Genomic DNA, 26626 nt, shown 5'->3' with positions numbered 1-26626 from the left:
CATATGCCTACACACACACACGGTAAGCACCTACTCCTCTGTAACCATACACAGGGACAGCCACTTCCCATAATCAGTTGCAGCACCCCTTGCACAGGGACTGTACCATTACAAAGAGACTGCAGAAAATGTGCTCAATTTCTCTGATTCCATCCCCTCGCACAACTATCTGCCATAACATCAGCACCACAGCTCCTTACACAACACTCCCTAATACCACCACCCCATCCTCTCACACAACATCTACCGTACCACCTGTCCATCTCCTCACACATCCATCTGCCATATGGTACCACCACCAGGACTCCTAACACAACACTCCCCTCAAACCACCTGTCCATCTCCTCACACATCCATCTGCCATATGGTACCACCACCAGGACTCCTTACACAACACTCCCCTCAAACCACCTGTCCATCTCCTCACACAACCCCTTCTCCTCACATAGCCACCTGCCATACCACCATGACCCCATCTCCTCACACAACAATCTGCTATACCACCCCTTCTCCTCACACACTTCCTCATTCCACTGCCAGTCTCCTCACACCATACAGATCTCCCGTCATTTCCCCCCTTCCACAACAAGCCCCATCTCCTTACAAAATTCCCCATAACAATACTACCCCATCTTCTCCCACAACCATAGCATGTGCCTGCACACAACTTCCTCCTGATCTCCTCGCAAACCATTCCATCATGTCTTCTTACACAACCATCCCCCATAACACCATAGATGTCATCATTTGAAAGGTGCCAGTCAATAAACAAAGTACCATCTAAGGCAGGGCTGGGCAACACCGGCCCTCCAGATGTTAATGAACTACACATCCCAGCATGCCTTGCATCAGTTTCAGCATGGCCACATAGCAAAACTAATGCAAAGCATCCTGGGATGTGTAGTTCATTAACATCTGGAGGGCCGGTGTTGCCCAGCCCTGATCTAAGGTTACCACTGTTGGCTAGTTACTCTGGGCTGGTCTCTCTTTTGGGACCATCCCTTCTCACTTCCCCCTTAATATGTTCCTTCCTCCCCATCTTAGAACACTTCATTTTGGTGGTTTTGGTCCATCTTGCACCCCAACCCACCCAAAGACATTCTGGAGCACCTGCATCTCCTTGCAGTCATCTCTTACACAATATTACTCAATTCCCCAAAACATTTACTCATGATCACACTATTCCCTCAGGCTCTACACACCTCAGACACACTTGTGTGTGGTGTTGAAGCCAATACAAAAACACTTTAGACCCACACACAAGACTGTCATCCACAAATAACTTTCACACAACTCTTGCATACACACCAAGCAATACCCCTATGATAATCAGTGAATAATCAGACTGCTCTCCCAATACCAATTTTATTGTGAAAATAGTCACCAAAACAAAATTATCAGACAAGAACATCACATGCGAGTAAGTAACACTTGGACACAGGAGCAACCGGGTGTTCCTGTAGAAATATTATGTATGGGGAGGTAATATACAGTCACATAGCATGTGACACACAATGTACTGCATTGTCTGACAATGATGGCTGTGATCAAGTAACTAAAGCCAAGATGGCCGCTTTCCCACAGAGTAGGCAGCCATTTTGTGCAATGGCAGTACACGCATAAATGCTCCCTAACCATTTATTAAAAACACTAGTGACATTACTGAGCCTTGAGGGACAAATAGGACTGGCTGGCAGTTGCTTAGGGATGCAAAATGGCTGCTAATGGGTGTATTTTTTAAGCGTTACTACTCACATAAACTATGCTGATGATGTGCTTGTTGAAGTGCTACATTGTGTGTGGCAGGGGCAGACCAATCGGTGCATTACGATATAAATCGTCAAAGCGCCAACATTCACAGATTACAGGGAAAAAAAACATCATAACAAAAAAACTCGGTACTTATGTATTATCTGGGCTCCCATGTTAAATGCACCCCATTTTTTCATACCCCTACTATCCAACTACTCATGGAGTTGATTTTATATAGTGTGGCGAGCGCAGCGAGCCACCGTGCCCGAAGCGTGGTGAGCGCAGCGAGCCCCGCGAGGGGACGCGGTCTCATAAGAAAAACGGGAGCCCAGATATTACATAAGTACCAAAAACTCTCCTTCGATAATTACCACACACATCAACCAACATAAAAAAAAAATCCAAGTTTGGAGCCAAATTTGAAACTAAGAAGTGGACTCTTTTACAGAAAAATTTAAAAATACTAAATCATACATAGGAGGCAGAGACGTGCACCCCGGAGATGTGGTACGCAGTACGTTTTCCTGGACATGGTCGTGTAAGGTAGAGGGCACTTTTTTTTTTTGTTAAATACAAAAATGGGAAAACAGGTCATGAGAGGAGCTTAAGGATTCAGGACTTTAGGGAACGTAGAGGGTCACGTGACAGGTTCCAGGACTTTGTCATCATCCGGTGGACAGTCGTTAAAGTCCGCCAACATGGACTCTGCGTCGCGCATTTCTTCCTGTGTTGAGGAAAAAGAGCAGAATTAACTCCACTTATCTAGCAGGGCAGCATTTCTCACACTCTGTCCTCATAGAACCTTAACAGTGCGTGTTTCTGAGGTACTTTATATACAGGAATAATTACTACCACCTGCAGGTCAACTGTGGCAGCAACACCCCTGTGCTCCAGGTAGATGATCTGGAAAACACGCACTGTAAATGGAACATGAGGACCGGTTTGAGAAACACAGACATTTGTCATTAAATGAAATCTAACCCAATAACCTATTACTTTAATATAGTTTTCCTAAAAGTTAGTGTTGCCTGCGTCGTCCATTTTGGATGCAGATCTGTGCCCCCCCCCCCCCCCAAGTTATATTTATATGACTTTGTCTCTAGCAGAAAACTTTAATGTAACCATGATGTGTGCCCCTCTGCACCTGCGATGGTTATTGTGGCTCAGGTGTAGTTTACCCCACAATATCTGGACAGCCGTTATTTGCAAGCTTTGGTTACTGACTAGGCTGATGATGAATGGTAGGTTTATACATAGTAGGAATGCCATCCACATGCACCCAAAGATAGGGGATCACTGGACCAATTACTGTTTTGGCATCAGGCGGGTTGCCCAAGATAGTCCTACCCCCTCTTTTTGCCTCTTCTGTTTATAAAGGGTTACATTTGGTTTCTCCCTGGCTTACAGGATGTCCTTGGTGGGTTTCATCTCTCATTCCAGTATGCTAAACCCCAGTGGCAGGAGCACCCTAAGTGGCTCTGTAACTGTTTTATCCGAAGGCAGTCAGGGAAGCAATCACTTAAATCAATCATGTCCAAACTGTGGCCCTCCAGCTGTTGGGAATCTACAAGTCCCATCATGCATTGCCGCAGTTTTGCCATTAGGGAATGCTAAAACTATGGCAATGCATGCTGGGAGGTGTAGTTTCCCAACAGCTGGAGGGCCATAGTTTGGACATGCCCAACTTAGACTATGAGAAATCATGAGGGCGCCCAAATTACTCATAGGGAACAGACAGGCACACGGCTTATGGACAATCATCCCGTATGCTGTGCGACGTTAACCTATTCTACCTGTGCACAAGCAGGTGAATCCTCTATTCGGTCTTTAGCACCTTAAAATCTCCTCATGCTTATTGTTTTCTCACCCCTCCATCCCCCCTCACCTCTGGTTCCGGAATGATCTCCTCATCCTCCTCCTCTTCTTCCTCTACCAACACCTCTGGCCTTTTAATCTCTTCCTCCTCCTGCTCTAGCTCGTCGGTGATCTCGGGTGATTCAGGCTCTGGCAAAGCTTCGGAATCTGGCACTGCACTCTCCTCTTCCTGAGAGGGAACTGGAGTACAAGCTGGCGGTGGCGTCAGCACAGGAGGCGGCGGCGGGGGCGGGCTGTTTGTGTCCTCGGCCTCTGGGACTCGGTCCTCAGACACTTCCTCCTGAGGCTCCCGTTCTTCACTTTCTACCAACATCAGCAGACCTGTGTCGGCACCCTCCTCGTCCACCGGTGACAGACACGGGGGGCCTTCCTCAGCCTCTGCCTCGTGCATTGCTGGTTTGTGCTCTTCGTGTATGGATGATAGCATTGCCTCCAGGGCATCCTGCCTGGCCTTCAGTTTAGAAGTCATTTGCATGTCTTCCGGTATTAAACCCTCTTCTTCCTCTCCCTCATCTTCGTCGTCTTCACCCTCCAAGTCCTCCTCTTCTTCCTCATCTTCTGTCAGGCATTCCTCTTCGTCATAGTAGTCTTCTTCCTCCTCCTCATCCATCCCTTCTAGGTCTTCATCCTCCTCATCGAAAAATTCATCCTCATCCTCCTCATACATCCCTTCTTCCTCATCGTCTTCCTCCTCCTCCTCTTCATCATCGGTGCTGTTGATGTTAATTACCATGTCACCTTCTGGTGGAGGTGGTGGTGGAAGAGTAGGGGGCAATTCGGCAACAATTGGCAGTTGCGCCAGCCCAGGCGAGGGACCAGGGCAGACGGGAGGTGGTGGCGACAGCACAGCCGCTGCAGGTGGTGAGGGAACAGCTGGAGCAGGAAGCTCCATGGCCTCTTCGGGCGGAGGTTTGATAGAGGGTGGAGAAGGTTCAGGTTTGGATGTTGGCTTTTGTAGAAGACCTTCAGGTACAATTACCACACTGTCATCCGAATCACTCTCCAAAGAGATCTCCACATCGGACGCCTCTTCTTTTTCGTAGTGGATAAAGACTGGTCGTTGCATCTTTCCACCGAAAATCTCCTGTTGCGTTGGCACTGGTGGGGCAACCGGAGGCTCCATCGGCTGCATAGGAACTGTGGTCCTGGCCGAAAGATGATTGGCTGGAGACGGGGCAGGAAAGGTCAGGGGAGGAGCAGGGAGTCGCTGGTTCGGCGCATCAGCCTGCAGAGGGGGACGGGGCCCATGCTGTGGAAGGGGGCGCTGGAGAGTGGGCACACGGGGATGAATGATAACTCGGCAAACAGCCAGCGCCTCCGTGCAGAACATAGAGACCTGTGATGAGGAAGAAACAAATGCAGTAAAAGCATCCAAACTTTATCTCCCACAAACCATCGTCCACCACAGACCTACCTGCAAACTCTCCTCCATCATCCCAACTCTGAAGATCCTTACGGCGCAGTGCAGGGGGGCAGTGAGTCGGGGACTGGGAGTCAACGTCAGGGACAGCAGCAGCCGATAAAGTTGCTTTCGACAGTCACTGTTGGCGTAGGGGCCGACCCACTGGTCAGAACCTTGCTGGAGACGAATGAGTAGGGGAATAGAGAGCTCCTGCAGGCGCTGGGGATAGAAGACACAAGGTCACTTACAACGGGCCTGTATAGGAGTGCTCATAGGATACCCTCCCTAAAGAAGACCAGCTTCACTTGACTAGCAATTAACACACCAAGTTCACCAGCAACTCAGTCTCCTATCAGATGGGAGTACCATAGTTACATAGTAGTTTAGGTTATATATATATAAAAAAAAAAAAAAAAAAAAAAAAAAAAAAAAAAGAAAAAAGAATAAGAAGGAGTTCCGTCCATCAAGTTTCCTATCTTTGATTTAAATGAAGTTATTGTATCTGCCGACTCCACCTCACATGAAAGAGAGCACCTTACTTTTATTGCCCGGACTGTAAACAAGCCCTTTCTAGACAGTACGGATGGTGTAATGGTTAGCATTACTGCCTCACAGCACTGAGGTCAGGGGTTTGATTCCCACCTTGGCTCTAACTGTTCGGAGTTTGTATAGTCTCCCCATGCTTGCATGGGGGTACTCCGGTTTCCTCCCGCAATCCAAAAATATTGTAGGTGAATTGGCTCCCAACAATAATTAACCCTAGCATGTCTGTGTGCGTGTACATGTGGCAGGGAATATAGATTGTAAGGCTCCACTGGGGCAGGGACTGATGTGAAGCGCTGCGGAATATGTGTGTGTGCTTTATAAATAACTGGTAATAAATATATAAATAAAGAGTTCTAAACCTTCTCTCCTCCAGTGTAAGTGCATCCCTTTGTGTCCTGTTCCTTGTCATTTCCCTTAATATATTTGTACAGGTTAAGCATGCCACCCCTTAGGCGTCTCTGAGTTAAAACTCCCAATTTTACTAGTCTGTCCTCCTAGCTTACGGTCTCCATCCCTTGTGTTGGATTCGGTATGAAATCCAGACAAGGTCAAAATACAGATATTAAGAATGTACAGGTGAAACAGTCAACATGACTTTGTGTCGACAGGTCGTCATGGTTTTTTTTCACTGTTTTTTGACCCGAGTGTCGACATGGGCACAGTTGGAAGTGAACCGCAGCTCGCAAAGCTTCGGGCACTATTTTATTCTCCCACCACGCCCTAGTGGATGGTAGGGCATGAAATACCACCTGTCGACACATGTCGGGTCAAAAAACCATGTCGACCTCGCGACACAAAGTCATGTTGACTGTTTCACCTGTACATTCTATCTGTCGGTATTTTGACCTTGTCGGGATTTTGTCCTTGTCGGTATTATGACCCATTCGGGATTTTGACCGCATCCCCTTGTGTTAGTTTGGTTGCTGCCCTTCTCTGGACTTTTTCCAGTTCTAGTGTCTTTTTTGTAGTGTGGAGCCCAAAATTGCACTCCAAATTTTAGATGATGTCTAACAAGTGCCCTGTACAATGGTAAGATTGCACCGACATCCCTAGATTCCATGCCCCTTCTTAGACAGGCTAGTATCTCATCTGCCTTCTATGCTGCTACCGGACACGGTGTACTGCACCCCAGCTTATTAACTATTTGGACTCCTAGGTCCTTTTCTGAATCTGCTTTATACCCAATTCTACATAGTTTAAAATGATCTGTAGCACATTGCCTCTGCCTCCCGAGATGCATAACCTTACATTTGTCCACATTGAACGGCTTGTTCCCACTCATCTAGTTTATTTAGATCTCTTTGTAACATGGAGACATCCTTATCCGTACTAATCACCCAACACAGTTTTGTGGGTACTTGTAGTTTCACGGCGCCACCGCGCGCAGTCTGTTTCAGAAACTTGGCAGCCTGCCAGAGTCTCTGTTTAACTGTGCGCGTGCCGCTCTAGCTGTTATCCTAGTTGTTCTCAGCGCTACGTTACCAGCATAGCGTGTGCGTCTCTAGCTGTTCTCATTGCAGCGCTACGCTATCAGCGTAGCGTAATGTACACGCTACAATTGTGACGCTTTAGCGTCTGAATCCCGAGTCCTTGCAAGCCACTAAGAAGGGGGTTATTTGGATTCAGTCGCTAATGCGTCTGAATTTGGTAGGGTGTAGGGGTACACTGTGCAAAACACTCCTAAACCTGTTCACAATGACACTAGTCGACATAACAGCTGTCCACCTTGTTAATTCCACGTCAACCCGAAGCGTGGCGAGCGCAGCGAGCCAGCGAGGGGCGGCGGTACGTGTCCTACGACCTTTTCATACCCCCACTATCCACGTCGACGCGCTGTGGCGCCGTGCAACTACACAAGTACCGTTTTGTGTCATCCACAAAGATGAATACAAGTATAAGTAAAATAGAAGAGGCCCATGCACCGATCCCTGTGGTACTCCCACTCAGTACTGGTATCCAACCGGAAAATTCTCCATTTACTACCACTCTGTTGTCTATCCTGCAGCCAGCCCCTTTATCCAGCTACAGATTTTTAGCCCCACCTCCTCCATTTTGTTTTTCAAGCTCTTGTGTGGTGTGGTATAAAAGGCCTTTGCAAAAATCCAGGTAGACTATGTCGAATGCATTCCCAATTACCCAGTTCTTGCTGACCTCCTCGTAAAAGCTTAGTTTGGCACAAGCGATTTTGGAACAAACCCATGCTGGTTTCCACTTATTATCCTATGCCTCTTCAGATAGTCCTGGATCTTATGTCTTAAAACTTCCCTCAAATGATTTCCACACAATTGAGGTTAAGATTACAGATCTAAAGTTTGCCCTTTTTGAATATTGGTACTCCACTCAAATTGATTTGGTACACGTTTTGAACTTCTACCATGCCATCGCCCCCTACCAAACACCTGAGGGTGTGAGCTAGCATCATCCCTGACCTACCGCAGGTCAATGACGTTACAGAACATGTACTTTATATAAGAATAGGACATTGTGTCCAATAAATGTTTTATTCTATTCAATATTTGCACCATTTGTTTCATTTAGATCATTTTAGCATGTACGGTCAGAGACATCTTTCACTATAGGAATGCAGGTGTCTCTCCTCCCAAGGAGAACCGAGGGTGCAGGAATATCGGTGTGTGTGTGTGTGTGTGTTCACCAATTACTACATGGAATACAGGACGGTTTCTCAGTTGAGCGTTATCGAGCCTTTATCTCATAATGACTGTATTTTATTACCACGAGCTGTAAGATAACTTTGCATCTTTTTTAGGAAATATATTCCTAAAGTGCGACCGTACAATACCATTAGAGATTTTTATGGAGGACAATGTAACACACATGCACCTTATACCGCAGATGCACAAACACACACACACTTACCCGATGCGTGTCTTCTTTGATTAACGATCCTCCATACAGGACAATGGCGCACAGCGCTAGGGGGAGAGAGAGGAAGACATGAAAAATTGGGCATTAATACCACCCCACACAGGGTGACAAGTCCTGGTCATTCCTACCACTAGGCAATACAGACAGGAGGGGGCATTAAGAGTAATTCAGCCACCCTCCTTACGCCAGGGTGACATAGTGACAGACAGAAGCTCCTCCTCTCCAAACAGAAGGGAGCTATGAGCCTGCCCCTCCCCCTGCAGGGTGACCCAGACAGAAGGGAGCTAAGTGCCTGCCCCTCCCCCTGCAGGGTGACACAGACAAAAGGGAGCTATGAGCCTGCCTCTCCCCCTGCAGGGTGACAGACAGAAGGGAGCTATGCGCCTGTCCCTCCCCCTGCAGGGTGACACAGACAGAAGGGAGCTATGCGCCTGTCCCTCCCCCTGCAGGGTGACACAGACAGAAGGGAGCTATGAGCCTGCCCCTCCCCCTGCAGGGTGACATAGACAGAAGGGAGCTATGAGCCTGCCCCTCGCCCTGCAGGGTGACAGACAGAAGGGAGCTATGAGCCTGCCCCTCCCCCTGCAGGGTGACACAGAGAGAAGGGAGCTATGAGCCGGCCCCTCCCCCTGCAGGGTGACACAGAGAGAAGGGAGCTATGAGCCGGCCCCTCCCCCTGCAGGGTGACACAGACAGAAGGGAGCTATGAGCCTGCCCCTCCCCCAGCAGGGTGACAGGAAGGCGGTCTCTGTACATGCAGACAGACTCCTTACCACGCAGGGCTGCAGTGCACAGCTCCGTGTTGGCGGTGGCTTCTCTCTTCCGGTGGCTCTGAAAGTCACCATTCCCAACTTCCGAAACTTTCTGTTTCTTGGCTCCAATCTGCACAAACCCAGATATCTGGGGGGAAACAGAGAGACACACGGGTGTGTAAGGGGCGAATGGAGAAGGAAGCATAATGGATCCAGATGTAGGGTCAGTTCTGCTCACCTTTAGGCTTTCAGTTGGGGGCGTGACATCACTCGTCAGATGGACCAGTAAGATGTCAGAATGGTGGGACATGCCTTGTAAGATCCCAGAAGACCCCCCGCACACAGTCACCCATCGTTCTAGAGTACGATACACCAGCGCCCGGAGCGAGCTGTGCCAAACCGGAACAACCAGAAGATAGTCAGAATTTCTAGAGAAAACGCTATTATATTTTACCTTCCCTTGTCATAAAACAAATTCCAGTCTCCCCACTCACTGGGGCAGATGTATTAAGCCTTAACAAGATATAAATGCAAGGGTAATAAAAGAGAGATAAACGTTTAGCCAATCACTTGCTAACTGCCGTGTTACAGGCTGTGCTTGAAAAAAAGTCAGTAAGAAGCTGATTGGCTGGATGTTTATCACCGTAATGGGTGCTTACAATGTTAAAAGCACCCCCACTATCAACGCCAACCCGAAGCGTGGCGAGCGCAGCGAGCCCGCGAGGGGCGGCGGTATGCGTCCTCCGACCTTTTCATACCCCCACTATCCACGTTGCCGTAGAGTTGATCTTAGATAGTGTGGTGAGCGCAGCGAGCCACCGAGCCCGAAGCGTGGCGAGCCCCGCAAGGGGAAGCGGAATACATGTAAAGTAATCCGCGTCCGCTCGCCTCGCTACGCTCGCCACACTATTTAAAGTCAACTCCACGCCAACGTGGATAGTGGGGGTGTGAAAAGGTCGGAGGACGCGTACCGCCACCCCTCGCGGGGTCGCCACGCTTCGGGTTGGCGTTGATAGTGGGGTTGCATTTAACATTGTAAGCACCCATTGCTTAAACAATAAAAAATCGTATAGGGGGACCATTTAACATTGAAAAAACCCATTAGGGTGCTTATACAATATTAAATCGCATCGCATGCGGGTATATGGCATGCGATGCAATACAATAAATACAATGCCATACGACTGAATATCGTGGGTGCCGTGCTAGGAAACAAGTACCCATCTTCCACTGTATGCCCTCTTGTGGATAGTTGGGAATCTGCTGCTTCAGTGCGGTATTTAAATCTTGTGTGGGTGCGCCATCTAGTGGACAGTCCTGGAGAAGATGTATAAAGTTTGTTTTATGTTGAGATACTGCAGTTGGCATTTACTATATGTGCCAGTGGTTTAGGTCACTCTTTGTGATATGGTTGTGGTGTCCAATATTGGAAACTTATTACAACATAGCTCTTAAAACTCAGCTAAGGGGTCAGGGATATGTGACAGTAATGACTGCACCTGTGCGCCAGCTAGGGGGTGTGGGATATGTGAACATTAGTAATCACTGCACCAGCGCCCCAGCTAAGTGGTCTGGATAATGTGAGTTAGTAATAACTGCACCTGTGCACTAGCTGGGTGGTTTGGGAAATGTGACCAGTCAGTACATATCGAGGTCTGGCCAGCCCTGGTCTATACCATTCCTCTGTCTCTGCACCTGTACCCACCTGTAGGGCCTCTCCTGCCCAGCTGTGACACCACCTCCACCTCTCACCGATGACCAGGAGCTGAGAAGCTGAGGAAATAATCTGCAGATCACAGTAGAGAACGGCAGAAGACGAGGACCACACCTGTGGTGGGGAATATACAGAAACGTTCAAGGTACGTAACAAGGCAACCTACTCCTGTACAGCCACATGCTCTAGTCCTCGCTCACCCACATAGATCACGGTCTCTTCTCGCAGAGACACAGGACATCCATGCCCCTCATCCTTAAGGCCCCCATACACTATGCGACTTGGGCACGATTTTGCCCGATTCGGATGAATCGGGCCGTAAAAATAGGACCAAATTGCATATGGAGACATGCCCTCCGACCCGATGCGTGGCCCCGTGCGCATCGGATCGGAGTCGGCAGGTCGGATGGGCTGCACATAAGATTTTCTAAATCCCAGGATCACCGGCGCCCCCCCTGCCCCTCACCGTCCGCAGCTCCCCGTTACATGTGGTAAATCGCAAGCGATTTATCACATGTAAATTTGGCTCATCAAGTGACAAATTGTATGTGAGCCTCCCGGGGAGCTGACAGGTGGCTCACAGGAGAATTGGGTCCGACTTGTCCTAAGGACAAGTCGGCCTAATGTATGGGGGCCTTTAGAGTTTGTACAGCAACCACATCCCCATCTCACACAGGTACAGGCTGACCGTACCTCACCCCAACCCCCCCAACCCCCACACACACACACACACACACACACACACACACACACATGGTAACTGCCTCCCCTTTCACAAATACACACTGGCACGCGCACATGTACAGGTCAAGCCTCATACAGACAGACTCTCATACACAATGGGGCCGATTTAGGCCCTTTCCCTGATATTTGGGGTATGTAAATTCCCCGGGAGGCAACGGCTTCGTTGAGCTTCACACTCAGGGGGAACGCCCACCATTTTATGGGAGCCCCCCAAATCCCCCCCCCCCCCCACCCCGATGATGACATCAGCGTCCACCCCCTTTTCGGCCTTTTCCGTCTCAAATAAAAGTCTGTTTGCACTGACTTATTTCTAAAGTGGGGCAAGTTCCCCTACATCGCACAACAGCACGGGATTCGGATCAGTAAGTAACCCTCACGCTAGGATTGTGGACTCCAGAACCTCCAGTGTGGCCTTATGGATCTGCGGAAGCAGCAGCAGCTGCAGAGACTCCTCTCCTTGCCAGCTCTGAGGGACAGAAGAAAGCAGGAGGATTACAGACGTACGGGCCTGCCATGCTCACAGTATAAACCACACGCCGTGCCCATGACGAGAGAGACGCATCCCACGAAGGAAGCCATGATCGGACTCCCACACTGAAGTTACCGGACCTTTTGCTGGGACTCACCAAGTTCTTTGCGTTCAAGTTGGCCACTCGGCAGACCAGATTGAGGATGTCGGACACGGGAACCCGAACCGGAGCCGGGAACTGTTCCCTAGAACACACGATAGGCACATGGATGTAATACGTAGAGGGGAAGGGAGGCTCATGGGATATCTTGTTACAGGTCATTAACAAGCCATATTTGGAGGGAGCCAAAACAAAATGCATTTCTGCAACTGTACCTGACTAGCAGGCGCACACATTGTCCCAGGGCGGTGAACCTTCTCACCAGCTGCAGGAAACTAGAAGCGCCATCATCCTCCAGGACTGGGAGCTCCAGCTCCGTACCAGGACCCTCGTAATGGGTGGGATCTGTGCACAAGGCCAAAGAGCGGGAAAAGTAACAATACATACAATGGCATATGGGTGGTGTTTCAGGTTACAAATTAGCTGGACCTCCAGACCAAACCAATCAAACATGACCATGTCACATGACCACTCCAGTGCAGTCAACTGGCAGAAAGCAACCTGTTTACGACCCTAAATAATCTTGGGTTGACTGGGTACCAAAGGGGCCCTATCGAGGTGGTTGGGCATCCCAGCTTTCCAGTGCAACATTCCTACCATCAGGAGCAATACCCGCGTATCCGTACTCACCGGTCTCTGCTGACTGGTACAGCTGCTGGAAGACTGCGTGTAGAGAACAAAGGACGCTCTGCATCTGACGCTCCCAGTTCTCTGTGTGTTTGACCCCCTGCGAGAAGCCAGATCCCAGAGATGGCAGGAGGGAGAAGCACTGGCAGGCCAGCTGGTGACAGAGACAATCATGTTACTGCCTTACAGAAAAAAGATGCGTTTCCATGTTAAGAACAGTGCCTCTTATAAACTTTGTGCAGAGGAGAGGGGTGTGGGGCGGGGGGTATGGATATGTTTGTAAAGGCCTATAATAAAACACACAGAAGAGCCATCTCGGACATACTTCGCTACTGCCTAAAACACAGTATGGATGTTCTTATTTATGTTGTTACTAGGGCAGCAGATTCGGTGGAGTCCTGCACAAACGCTGGAGGGATGGAGGATCGGACGGTTAGCCTGAGGTATGTTAATAAATGTGTTTTTAATAAAGTTTTTTTTTCCTTCATAGTGCCCTATAAAAGAGTTTTGGGAATGACACATACGCTTGATGCTCACTGAAGATTGCGCTCACCTCCTGAGCTTGCACATTTTCTTCATCCAGGAGACTCAAGAAGAACGCAGTGAGCTTCCCCTGCAGGAGACACAGGTCAGTGGGAGAGCGTGGAAAGACACAGCACAATAACACTGGCGCAGATTAGGGTAGCAGAGAGTCATTCAGTGATACAATACCCGCAGAGAGCCACAAGCCCGAGGATAAGATATCAGACAGGACCGGATGCCTTCCAGCGCAGGTATCAGACACTACAGGAGAGAAGTATGTTAATGAGCCAGTTACCGGGCTGTATAACCAACGGTGCATGATTTACACCTTCTGCAGTCTTACCTGGCGTCTGAGGCCCAGGAGGGAGGTGAGCAGTCCTGGGATGTGATTGGTGGAGATTTCCCGGGATAATTCAGGCAATGCAGATGAATGGGCGAGGAGGGAGCGTACCACAAACACAGCCAAGCTGATCACCCTGGGAGGGTCCTGGGACTGTAGAGGAGCAGAGGAGACAACCAACATGAGGTGATGCATAGGACCCTGTTACACAGCTGTAGTGGGCTCATACGAAACCTATGGGGTGATTCAGGTTGGTTTGCAAAGCACACTTAGTTTGCTAATGGACAAAACCATGTGAACTGCAGGTGAGGAAGATATGCATCGCAAACCAACCTGAATCACCCCACTAGTACTAAGTGACAGCTTAATGACCAACATTCTACCTGATGAGCCTTACATCAGTAGTAGGGAAACTGATGGAAATACTCTAAAACAAAGAGTTGCAGAATATCTCAAAACCAGCAATTTACAGGATCCGAAACAGCATGTGTTTACTGGGGGAAGATCATGTCAAACAAATCTTATTGACTTTTTTGACTGGGTGACTAAAGTAATAGATCAAGGTGGGGCTGTAGATGTAGCTTATCTAGACTTTAGTAAGGCTTTTGACACTGTCCCACATCACAGACTGTTAAATAAACTTGAAAGCTTGGGATTGGATTCTAAGATAGATGAATGGATAAGAGCGTGGTTGCAGGACAGAAAACAGAGAGTTGTAGTAAACGGAGTACAGTCAAAGGAGGGAAAGGTTACAAGTGGAGTACCCCAGGGATCTGTACTTGGACCAGTGCTTTTTACTATCTTTATTGGTGATATTGCAAATGGAATGGAGGGTAAAATGTGCCTTTTTGCAGATGACACAAAGGTATGCAACAGGGTAGACACACCAGGAGGGGTAAAACAAATGATTGATGATCTAGGTAGATATGAGGAATGGTCAAGAGCATGGCAACTACAGTTCAATGCCAAAAAATGCAAATCATGCACTTGGGTCTCAAAAATCCAAAGACTAAATATAGTATAAATGGCACTATAATGGAAACTACAGAGGGAGAGGGGTCTAGGTGTCACTATTTCAGGGGACTTAAAGGCAGGTAGGGAATGTAACAAAGTTATGAAGAAGGCAAGTCAGATGCTTGGTTGCATAGGGAGAGGTATCAGCAGTAGAAAGAAGTAATAATGCCACTGTATAGGTCATTGGTACGACCTCACCTAGAGTATTGTGTTCAGTTCTGGAGGCCATATCTCCAGAAGGATATAAATACATTAGAGACTGTACAAAGAAGGGCAACTAAAATGGTGCATGGCCTACATCACAAAACGTACCAGGAAAGACTGAAAGATCTTAATATGTATACTTTAGAGCAGAGAAGGGAAAGAGGGGACATGATTGAAACGTTCACATATATCAAGGGCTTTAACAAGGTACAGGTGGGAGACATTCTTCACAGGAAGAGGAGCAGCAGAACATGAGGACATGCACTGAAACTAGAGGGAGGAAGATTCAGGGGAAATTTGAGGAAGAATTACTTCACAGAAAGAGTAGTAGATAAGTGGAATAGCCTCCCAACAGAGGTGGTAGACGCAAATACAGTAGCACAATTTACACATGCTTGGGATAGGCATATTGATATCCTTACAAACAAAATAATGATCAAATATGGTTTGAGGTAACATGTTTAAAAAAGTGGCAGACTAGATGGGCCAAGTGGTTCTTATCTGCCATCACATTCTATGTTCAGACATCCGCAGTATTCCAACATATACTTTTAGTGAAATGAATCAGGCTCAGTCATAAGCCAGCACAAAGGGAGCACTGTTGTAGTGGTATCACAGGTATTTGCCTGGCTGTAATTACACGATGGAAGAGGTGGCAGCGGACATCGGGCACTTGGGTCTGCAGTCACATGCTCACAGAGGGTTTCGATAACCATCAAGCACAATGAGTCATCCTGCCAGGAACAGACTCTCAGAGGCAACGTTCCAAATCAGTGTGCAATATAACCAGCCCTCCCCTCACCTGTATGACCTGCAGGACGCTACGGATCCAGGACACGCAGTGCTGCTGAAACACGTCTGTGGGGGACTCCTCCACAACCAGAGACAGGAGGGATAATCCCTCAACCCTGAAACATATCAGCAGGAAAAAGACAAGAGCAGTGCGTCAAAAACACAAACCAGATTATAAGTGCCCCCAAATATAGATGTATAAATGGAAGAAAAGCAGAGACCACATACCGTGAGGCAGGAGACAGCAGACGCTCGTTACAGCTCCGGAGAATGCAGGAAAGTGACGCTGATGAACCCTATAATAATAATTACAAAGAATTGATACATCAGCCATTACCGACATAATACCAGGTGCAAATACAGATAACAGACAATGGGACACGGAAATCTGTCTTTGTGTGATAACCAAAAGATGAGTTCACTGCTACAGGTTTCACTGGTTGACACGTGTGAAAGGATTCTCTACGTACAATATCATGGTCACATGGTCATCTGTGGGAAATGACAGATGCATGCACTACATTGTATAAAAGGCAAGGAGCGCCACGTGCAGATGCTCCAGGAGACCCAATGAAATGATCACACCCACAGCTATACACAGGGTGTCAGTGTAGGTAATAGTGATAGGAGATATTCGGGGTCACACGTGTGGGGTGATTACACAGATTTCACAGCCACGACACTGCCAAGAGTGCCCCGTACATCCCGCAGGGGCAGTAATGAAAGACAACATATTTGGAGTGGCAAAACCATCACTGAATAGGTTTGGACTGGGACAAGGGGTAATATACTGAACAGACTGGGAAACGGTCATGTATGCAGTGAGGTCACTATACAATACGCGGTCTGATTGTTTACAGTCTGTCAGCGCATATACAATGCATGTAAGGGGAGCCATGAGAAACACACAGCGACAGGCAGGGCAAGCTCATAGGGCACAAGATAGGCAGGGTAGACTCATTGGGCACGGGACAGCAGCAGGCAGCCGTGACAGCAACATGGGGCCATGGGGAGGGTGCAGGACTAAACTTATGCAATTTGTGTAATCTTAGCCCTGTCCTTTCGATACAAATTAAAATTTCCTGGCATCGGGTCCCCATCTTGCCAAGTTCACTAAGCAGAACATAAGAAATTTACTTGGGTCCATGGGCTACACACTATAGGAGTAGTTTCAATAGCCTGTAACCATAGCAACCAGTGCAATTTTCCTAGCAATAAGCTGCCACTATGACAACACTGGATAAGGAAAGGCGTGCGCAGCACAGGCGACAGCCAGGACCAGCGCGCAGGACAGGCGCGCAGCACAGGCGACAGCCAGGTCCGGTCCGCAGCACAGGCGACAGCCAGCACAGGCGACGCGCAGCACAGGCGACAGCCAGGTCCGGTCCGCAGCACAGGCGACAGCCAGGACCAGCGTGCAGCACAGGCGACAGCCAGGACAAGCGCGCAGGAAAGGCGCGCAGCACAGGCGACAGCCAGGTCCGGTCCGCAGCACAGGCGACAGCCAGGACAGGCGCGCAGCACAGGCGACAGCCAGGACAGGCGCGCAGCACAGGCGACAGCCAGCACAGGCGCGCAGCACAGGCGCGCAGCACAGGCGCGCAGCACAGGCGACAGACAGGACAGGCGCGCAGCACAGGCGACAGCCTGGACAGGCGACAGCCAGGACAGGCGCGCAGCACAGGCGACAGCCAGGACAGGCGCGCAGCACAGGCGACAGCCAGGACAGGCGCGCAGCACAGGCGACAGCCAGGACAGGCGCGTAGCAATTGGCAGGGTACACATGTAGCAAACAGGAGAGTGACAGGAATGACATGTGAGGGCAGCCATGACACATGTACGGGAGAGACGGCCAGGACACACACAATGGCAGCCTCCCCATACCCCGAGCTCTCACCTCCCCCCGCAGCGCGCCGTGCTCCCGCAACCCGCGAACCGTCTCCCGCAGCTCCCCCTCCGTCAGGTCCTGCTCCAGCAGCCCGGTCACCGCCGCCTCCATCATCCGCACCCCGACACACAGCGCCGCCATCTTCCTCCCGCCAGCGCACGTCATCTCCTAGCGCAGCCGTGACGTCACCAGAGCGCCGCTGCATCCATAGCAACAGGGGAACCCTCAGCCGCCTCCTTAATTGTACGGGATATAGCGGCGCAGTAATATGCTCCCATAGCAACGGGTACCTAGCCACCAGGAAGCCTCACATAGCAACCATCAGTAACTATGGTAACCAGTGATTCCCCCCCACATAGCAACTAGCAGTAACCATGGCAACCAGTGAACCTTGCATAGCAACAAGTACTAGCCATGGCAACCCATGATCCTCGCATAGCAATGAGCACTAACCATGGCAACCCGTGATCCCTACATAGCAACCAGCAGTAACCATGGCAATCAGTGACCCTTGCAAAGCAACAAGCAGTTACCATGGCAACAAAGGATTTTAATATAGCAGCAAGCAGCTACCGTGGCAACCAGTAATCCTTACATGGCAACAAGTAGAAACCATAGCGACCAGTGATTCTTAGCAACGGGCATTAACCATGGCACCCAGTGAACCTTACATAGCAACAGAAAGTAAACATGGCAACCTATGGTCCTAGAAAGGACATATTTATATATATTCTGTTTATTAATGTTGTTATTTGTTATCATGGCTGCTTTTAGTCCAGGCTTTATAAGGCCTAGTTGTGTGTGGTGCACAAGTTGTGTTATGTTGTGTGTGGTGCACAAGTTGGCCCTTATATGGATGTCACCCTCTGTGTCTGAGAGGTCCTACCATGGGGCAGCACGGATGGTGTAATGGTTAGCATTACTGCCTCAGCGCTGAGGTCATGGGTTCTATTCCCACCATGGCCCAAACTGTGCAGAGTTTGTATATTCTTACAATAGTGAGATCAGTGAGAACATATAGCGCTACCCTTATATGTTTAAAAATATATATATATCATAAATTATGTTGAAGAAAAGGTCCAGAAATATTTCAACATTTTCTGAGAAACCTGAAAAGACAATAAATGATATCCCCTTGTCCCAATTCAATGGGTTTTTGTGGAGATCGGGGTCAATCAACAAAGACAGACCATTGTGCAGTACCCAAGTTTAAACACAAATTTTTATTTGAACAGGACACTCACAATGTTAGTAGTAAAAAAGCATATATTCACATATCTCTGTGGCAAAACTGCAAACGTCCATCCACCAAGGTCCGGGACTCTGTTGTTTTTAAAGGAGGTTCCAGGCACCGGTATCCCCAGTCCTCATGCGTCCGGAATCAATGGAGGGTCGCCGCTCAGCCACAAGAAGTTCACAGCATGTAACACACTTGATGCATTTCGGACTCCTTTGTCCTTCTTCAGAAGTGTGACACATGCTAATAGAGGCAGTCGTTATATCCCCAGTCCAATCCTAAACATTCAGACCCCATTACTATTATTAAGAATGTCTACAAACCAACTAAGAGGATAGAAGCTAAACCTGATCCTGTAAGGATCACACCGTTTAAAAAGAACAGACCAGCTTACGAATATAAACATCAAAATCCAAATAGATGGCAGAATGCTAAACCGTTTTTTAGGAGGTTTGAACCCAATCAAAATCGAGAAAGGTGGAGATCAGGAGGTAGGACGAGTGGAGCAATGGACCCGTTGCGCACCAGAATACCTCTGTCAAACAAATACTCCCCCCTATCGTATGATGAAGAAAGACCATCAACACCTTATCAAGCCCCTTTTCGGTGGGATCCAAGGACCCCGAAAAGAACCCAATGGAGAAACTATCCCAAAAAAAAAAACAAATTAAAAAGAAAAATCAAAACAATTAGAGGAAAAATAGGTGGAAAGAAAAAATATAAAAAGGTAAAACAACCAATCGTAGCTGTAAATCTTGTATCAGACCACTCCCCACATAGGGATAAGGAGGTGAACATCTTTAATCTGAGTAAAAGGGAATTAAATGTATATGAGGAAAAGATCCTTATGAAAGGATTAAAATATGCCCCCTCACCCCATCAACCAGAGTCTTTTGATATTTATTTGGACATACAAAAGTTTATTAGAAAGCTAACTGTGAAGAGATTTTTCCTTAATAAGGATGGGGGGACACCATTATCTCAGGATAGCACTACGCACTTTAGACCCCCCTCTACATTCTATCACACTCAAGCTAAAGGCAGCTGTATAGACTGCTTCAGCAAAGTCATCTGTGATGAGGTTGAGAAGTTGTTCAATACAGAACAAGATAAGGGAAAGAGTAAATACAAAAAGAATAAACGTAATCTTACAGAAAAAGAAATGTTGGCAGTTAAGTCTCTGAAAGAAGATTCAGAGCTGATAATAAAGCCTGCTGATAAAGGGGGGTCAGTGGTTTTAATGAACAAAACTGATAAGAAATTGAAATCCGATCCGACGATAAAAATAGAAAAAAGCACTTTTAATATTAACACAAAAAGCATTGGAAGACAAGGTTTTAAATAAAAAAAGAATTTGATTTTATAAATATTAAAAATCCCTCCACACCAACCATGTATATCTTACCAAAGATACACAAAAACCCCACGCACCCTCCGGGAAGGCCGATTATATCGGGTTGTAACAGTATTACCTCCAATTTATCTGCTTTTATTGATTTTTATTTACAACCCCTAGTACGTAAAACAAGAGCCTTTTTAAAAGATACCGGTGATGTGCTAAGAAAAATTTCGGAAATCTAATGGGATGAAGGGATGTTTTTAGTCAGTGCTGATGTAAGCACACTGTATACAATTATAGACAAGGAAAAAGGTATAAACACCCAGAGGCGTAGGGAGGGCGGAGCCACCGGAGCTCATGCTCCGGGCGCAGATTGGTGGAATGGCGCCGCCGGCCCGCCCCCCCTCCGCAAATGATCTCCTGCTACACTAATGGCGGGCAGCGTGTGCCGGCGGCTGCCCTGCCCGGCGCCTAGCTGCTGGTCCTGTCACTCAGCGTTACTACAGCCTGATGTCTGTTGCTGGACGCTGCTTGAGAGATCAGACAGGGCTGCAGGTCCGAGCACAGACATGGGCATGACGCTGGTGCAGGCTGCTTGTGTTCTCCGGGGCTGCAGACAGAGGATCAGAGGCTCACAGTGCCGGAGAAGCAGCTTGCGTCTGGCACTTCTCACCTGCCAGCTCGGACGGGACAGCCAGCGGGGACTAAGTAAAAACCGGACCCGGATAAGACACCGGAACGCCGGACCAGACATCAAACTCTGCATTCCGGAGCTTATAGTGTCTGGTCCGAGGGGTGTCCCATGCGGGTGGTGTCTTGTCCGGGGGGATGCCTGTGATTGCTCACACCAGGGACATGGGGAAGGGGAGATTACAGCCTCCCCGTGTGGTCTGGACCGTTCCAGTTTTTATTACACCCCCGGACCATGCGGTGAGGCTGTATTCTCCCCCCTCTCCTCTCCCAGGTGACAGGTGCGAGAGCAGCCCCATCAGATGGAGCACCCCCGGACAGGACACCCCCGGACCGGATACTACAAGCTCCGGAATGCAGAGTTTGATGTCCAGTCCGGCATTCCGGTGTCTTATCCGATTCCGGATTTTACCCATACCCCAGCCAGCGTCTCCCTCCGTAACTGTAAAGTTTTATCTTTAACCTTTGACTTGTGCACACACATCAGCTGACCCCCCGTTATTGCCGCTGATGAGTGCACACAGATGGGAGGGAGGAGGGAAAGTGAGGGGAGGAAGCTACAAATCTCTGTCCTTTAATTAAAGTAAGTGTTCCCCCAAATACAGGAGTAAGAGACACAGGATAATGTGGTGGTGTTATCATCACTAGGCTGCCTAGACGTTACAGTGTCTTATATAGCGCAGCAGATTCCGTTACCGTGTCTTATATAGCGCAGCAGATTCCGTTACAGAGTCTTATATAGCGCAGCAGATTCTGTTACAGTGTCTTATATAGCGCAGCAGATTCCGATACAGTGTCTTATATAGCGCAGCAGATTCTGTTACAGAGTCTTATATAGCGCAGCAGATTCCGTTACAGTGTTTTATATAGTGCAGCAGATTCCGTTACAGTGTCTTATATAGCGCAGCAGATTCCGTTACAGAGTCTTATATAGCGCAGCAGATTCCGTTACAGTGTTTTATATAGTGCCGCAGATTCCGTTACAGTGTCTTATATAGCGCAGCAGATTCCGTTACAGTGTCTTATATATTTCAAATGTAACATGCCAACACATGTTAGCCACGCCCCCAATTCATTACCAGGAGGGGGAGGGGGGGGCGCAAAATATGCCCTTGCTCCGGGCACCATGGCACTTAGCTACACTGCTGTAAACACCATCTCATTCTTTTTAACTCAATCGGACCTGTCTCCTATTTTACAAGCTTTTATTATTGATGGTATCAATTTTATACTTGATAATAATTACTTTGTTTTTAATGGTAATTTTTATCTACAAATAGTCGGAACAGCTATGGGTACCAGGTTCGCCCCTAGTTATGCCAATCTGTTCATGGCGCATTGGGAGGAGGAACAGATTTGGACTGGGGGCAACCTGAGGGCGAACCTGGTATCCTGGCAACGTTTTATAGACGATGTCTTATTTATTTGGAGTGGTTCCAAAACTGAATTGGATGTCTTTTGCCAGCAACTTAATATTTATGACCGTTCTATCAAATTGGTTTTTAATGTTAGTCAAACTGAATTATCCTTTTTAGATTTATTAATTTATATTGACGAAAACCAAGTATGCACTAAATGTTTTCGGATTCAAATGGTTTTATCGAGCGTTTGAGTGAACACCATGCAAACGGGCTGGAGGGAATTCCCTTAAGTCAGTTTGCGAGCATAAAAAAAACTGTAGTGACAATACTGTTTGTGACAATCAAATACAAGAATTAACTGAAAGATTTGTCAGCAAAGGATATGAGCCATCAACACTTGGAAAAGCAAAAGACAAACTCCAAAGAATAGAGAGAGCAGACCTTTAAACTCCCCATCAGGTATCCCCCAGGTCTACACCTTTCAACTCACCATAAACTTAACCTAAACCTTTATAACTAAACTTATCTAATAAAAAAGACACAGACACAAGTGCTGGCGTTTCAAAATGAATGTCAATTTATTTTGACAATTAAACTAAACTATATATATAATGGTGGCGGCACCAAAGATCACTATAGGAAAGTGGGGTTAAAGATGTTTACCATACACACCATCGCTGGTGATCACTCTCCCCGGTCATCCACTCGTGCTAGTGGTGACCACCCCCCGGGCGGAAGCATGGCCGATGACCATAGATGTCAGGGGAGAGCGACACCCCACTATCTACACACACACCTCAAGATCTTACAAGGATGACCGTTCTTTACCGCCGCCTAAGAGAGAAGAAATAGGGAAGGGTGGGTGGGGCTTTTCCAGACAGAGGAAGGACTTCCTGTAAGCATATTCCTTTTCTTCCCTGTCTGCACCCTCCCACTGCTCTGATAGGCCTTGTGCCCATCCTATTTGCATGTCAGCTGACCTTCCAGCGTAACCTGGGGAACCCATCAGGGGTTTATGCTCTCTCATTGCTTATTCAGCATTCGTGGTTCTTTAGTTGAGAAACCAAAAAAGGATCCCAGTGAGAAATTTAAGTGGTCTTTCATATCACAATATCGCTCCTCTTTTAAAAGCATTGAAAAGATTTTTAAAAATAATTGGAAATTACTTTTACAGGACCCAATCCTTACTAACCATATTCCTGAGCGTCCAAATTTTATATATCGGAGAGCACCCTCTCTTACGGACGAATTAGTGAAAAGTAGCATTGAAGAAGAACCGAGACAAAGCATTCGTACCAAAGGTTTTCATAGGTGCGGGTCCTGTTTAATGCGCAGAACTGTAAAGAGTGACACATTCAAATTTTTAGTGTCACTCCTTGCAGATCTTAAAACAGCTTTTATGTAAACCAATTTTATTATGTGAATTATATTAGATTTTATTGTTGTATATCCCCATATGTCTGATTATTGTTTTTATCTGATAAATTACTTTTTAGATATTATTTATGGACATGGACAGAAATGGTTCAACCTGAATAAACCTGTTGTGGCTTCAAAAAAATGGCGGATGCAGCAAGGAACAACGGCCTCTATGTAATGTAATTTCGCCGAGTTTCGGTTGTCATGACTACCACCAAGCGGGAGCGTCACTTCCGGTGGAAGAGTAACTAGAAGCCAGGACCTGGCAGCCGCGTCACAATGACCACGGAGGTCCTGGCGGAAGTGACGCGCACCACAACTTCCGGTAATTAGAATTAGCCGGCATATGAACACACAACAGGATTACAGTTGTGTTATTTAGGAAGCACCAATGGGGTCTGAATGTTTAGGATTGGACTGGGGATATAAGGACTGCCTCTATTAGCATGTGTCACACTTCTGAAGAAGGACAAAGGAGTCCGAAATGCATCAAGTGTGAAACATGCTGTGAACTTCTTGTGGCTGAGCGGCGACCCTCCATTGATTCCGGACGCATGAGGACTGGGGATACCGGTGCCTGGAACCTCCTTCAAAAACAACAGAGTCCTGGACCTTGGTGGATGGATGTTTGCAGTTTTGCCACAGAGATATGTGAATATATGCTTTTTTACTACTAACATTGTGAGTGTCCTGTACGGATTCAGTATTGAATCCCGGCGGTCGGGATCCCGGCGTTCAGAATCCCGCCGCCGGAATCCCGACAGCCGAAATGCCGACAAGGGGGGGACGTGGATCGCCCCCCCTTGCGGGCTCGCTACGCTCGCCACGCAGCGGGCCCGGTGCCTCGCTACGCTCGGCACACTAATTTATTCTCCCTCCAAGGGTGTCGTGGACACCCACAGAGGGAGAATGTGTCGGCATTTCGGCGGTCAGGATTCCGGAAGTCGGGATTCTGAATGCCGGGATCCCGACCGCCGGGATTGTAACTGCATCCCTCCTGTACAAATAAAAATTTGTTGATATACCCCGATCTCCACAAAAACCCATTGAATTGGGACAAGGGGATATCATTTATTGTCTTTTCAGGTTTCTCAGAAAACGTTGAACTATTTCTGGACCTTTTCTTCAACATAAGTTATAATACATATTTTTTAAACATATAAGGGTAGCGCTATATGTTCTCACCGATCTCACTATTGTATAAATTGTCACCCTCTTGAGTGTTTGTTTTGGCAGAACACTTGGTGTCTATCATAGAGCTGCTGTAGCTTATTCATCTGCGCTTTTTGGGGTAATAACCCTCTTTTTTGGAACGAGTTTGTATATTCTCCATGTGCTTGCGCGGGTTTCCTCCGGGTTCTCCGGTTTCCTCCCACATTCCAAAAATATACTGGTAGGCTAATTGGTTCCCAACAAAATTAACCCTAGATTGTCTGTGTGTGCGTGTACATGTGGTAGGGAATATAGAGTGTAAGCTCCACTGGGGCTGTAAAGCGCTGCGGAATCTGTCTGCGCTATATAAGAAACTGCTAATAAATAAATAAATATCAATGGCCCATAATCATGGAAACCAGAAAAGTCTTTGGTCCATTAACAGGTGTGTAATAATGCACAAATGTTAACTATTTCCTAACCATAGCAACCAATGCTGTTAGCCCAGGGCTGGGCAATTGCAGCCCTCCAGAGGTTGAGGAACTACACATCCCAGGATGCTTTGCATTAGTTTTGCTATGTGGCCATGCTGAAACTGATGCAAGGCATGCTGGGATGTGTAGTTCCTCAACATCTGGAGGGCCGCAATTGCCCAGCCCTGTGTTAGCCTATAATTTATCTGTAACTATGGCAATTAGTAACTCTTGCATAGCAACAATCCATAACTTTAGCAACTAGTGGCAATTGTCTAGAAATGGCTCATAACCATGGCAACCAGTGTTATTTACCCTTCAATTGCCAGCAACTATGGCAACGAGCCATTTGATTGGTAATTGTGTGTAATGATGGCAACAAGGCAATTAGCATGGCAACCATTAGTCTATAACCAACGGGTGCCAGATGACAGTCCAACAGTCAGGATTCCTATGGTCAGTACTCCGAGATCAGAATCCCGACTGTTTAAATGCCCGACAGTTGGGATCCCGACTGACAGGGGCTATTCTCCCTTGTGGACGCCCACGACCCCCATAGAGGGAGAATAGAACCTGTGGCGAGCCAAGGAGCCTGCAGTATGGCGAGCACAGTGACCCCACAAGGGGCTTCTTTGCGCTCACCCCCCTGTCGGAGCACCGGCAGCAGGGACTGGCTGGCAACTTTTAGCCTGGGAGGGCAAGTCCAGAGGCTCAAATTACAACTATTTTTATTTTATTTATTTCTATTGATTAATGTGCAATGGGGGCACAAAATGAAATCTGTGAGGGCTGGTCCTGGTTGACACGACGGCCCCTATCAGCAGGGTGGCCATATAACTGATAAACGGTGTTATGCTGCTGTGGCTCCCGTCCCCTGTGTACGGCTGTGCGCTCACCCGTCACGCTCGAGCACCCAGCTGCACACAAGCCTTGCAGGAGTTCCCGCTGTGATGCGGCCGCATCCAGTGCCGTCTTTCCCATTGGGCACGATGGGCAGTTGCCCGGGGGCCCTAGGACCTAGGGGCCCCCGGCCCAGCCCAATGGGAAAGATGGTGGCCGGGGTCCGGGAATCCGCTCACCCTCGCTGGGGGATCCGGGCAGGGGGATCAGGGCGGTGGCGGCAGAGGCGTAGCGAGGGCGGTGCCGGTGGAGCACCAGCTCCGGGCGATGGAAGCTATCCTGGCGCCGGAGCCGTCCCAGCACCGCCAGCTCGCCCGCTCCATCTCCCCCGCTAGCTCCCACCGCGGCTCGCTGTGTGCGGGAGACGT

At 48.1% G+C, this 26626-nt stretch overlaps 1 protein-coding gene across 2 annotated transcripts; it reads right to left on the bottom strand.

Annotated features, from left to right (window-relative positions):
• Positions 1-1349: 1349 nt before the first annotated feature.
• On the bottom strand, positions 1350-17909 carry PELP1 (proline, glutamate and leucine rich protein 1). 2 transcript variants are annotated; one of them, XR_014473635.1, is made up of 18 exons: positions 17697-17909; positions 16028-16095; positions 15810-15915; positions 13793-13942; positions 13639-13710; positions 13481-13540; positions 12931-13081; positions 12516-12645; positions 12298-12385; positions 12049-12137; positions 10919-11041; positions 9452-9602; positions 9235-9361; positions 8453-8508; positions 5042-5248; positions 3638-4963; positions 2107-2476; positions 1350-1894 (listed from the first exon to the last, which is right to left on the bottom strand). XR_014473635.1 is itself a non-coding variant. In XM_083185422.1 (17 exons), the coding sequence occupies exons 1-17, from the start codon at positions 17850-17852 to the stop codon at positions 2390-2392; spliced, it is 3147 nt and encodes a 1048-aa protein (XP_083041548.1). In that variant the 5' UTR covers positions 17853-17909; the 3' UTR covers positions 1350-2389. The 2 variants fall into 2 exon arrangements, 1 of the variants encoding a protein (XP_083041548.1); XM_083185422.1 differs by having other exon boundaries at positions 1350-2476.
• Between the last annotated feature and the right edge of the window lie 8717 nt (positions 17910-26626).

This window comes from Crinia signifera, chromosome 4 (assembly GCF_055691185.1).
Source record: "Crinia signifera chromosome 4, ASM5569118v1, whole genome shotgun sequence".
Lineage (NCBI taxonomy): Eukaryota > Metazoa > Chordata > Amphibia > Anura > Myobatrachidae > Crinia > Crinia signifera.
Note: the sequence above shows the minus strand (reverse complement) of the source record. Positions and strands in the feature narration are given on the sequence as shown.

Bases quoted from the DNA above. Each gene is read 5' to 3' on its own strand.
- PELP1 (XM_083185422.1), bottom strand. From the start codon at position 17,852: ATGACGTGCGCTGGCGGGAGGAAGATGGCGGCGCTGTGTGTCGGGGTG. The intron at 13,082-13,480 runs GTGAGCGCAATC...CTCTGTCACCAG, and splicing joins AAAATGTGCAAGCTCAGGAG to CTGGCCTGCCAGTGCTTCTC. The intron at 9,362-9,451 runs GTGAGCAGAACT...GTTTCCCCCCAG, and splicing joins CCCCAACTGAAAGCCTAAAG to ATATCTGGGTTTGTGCAGAT.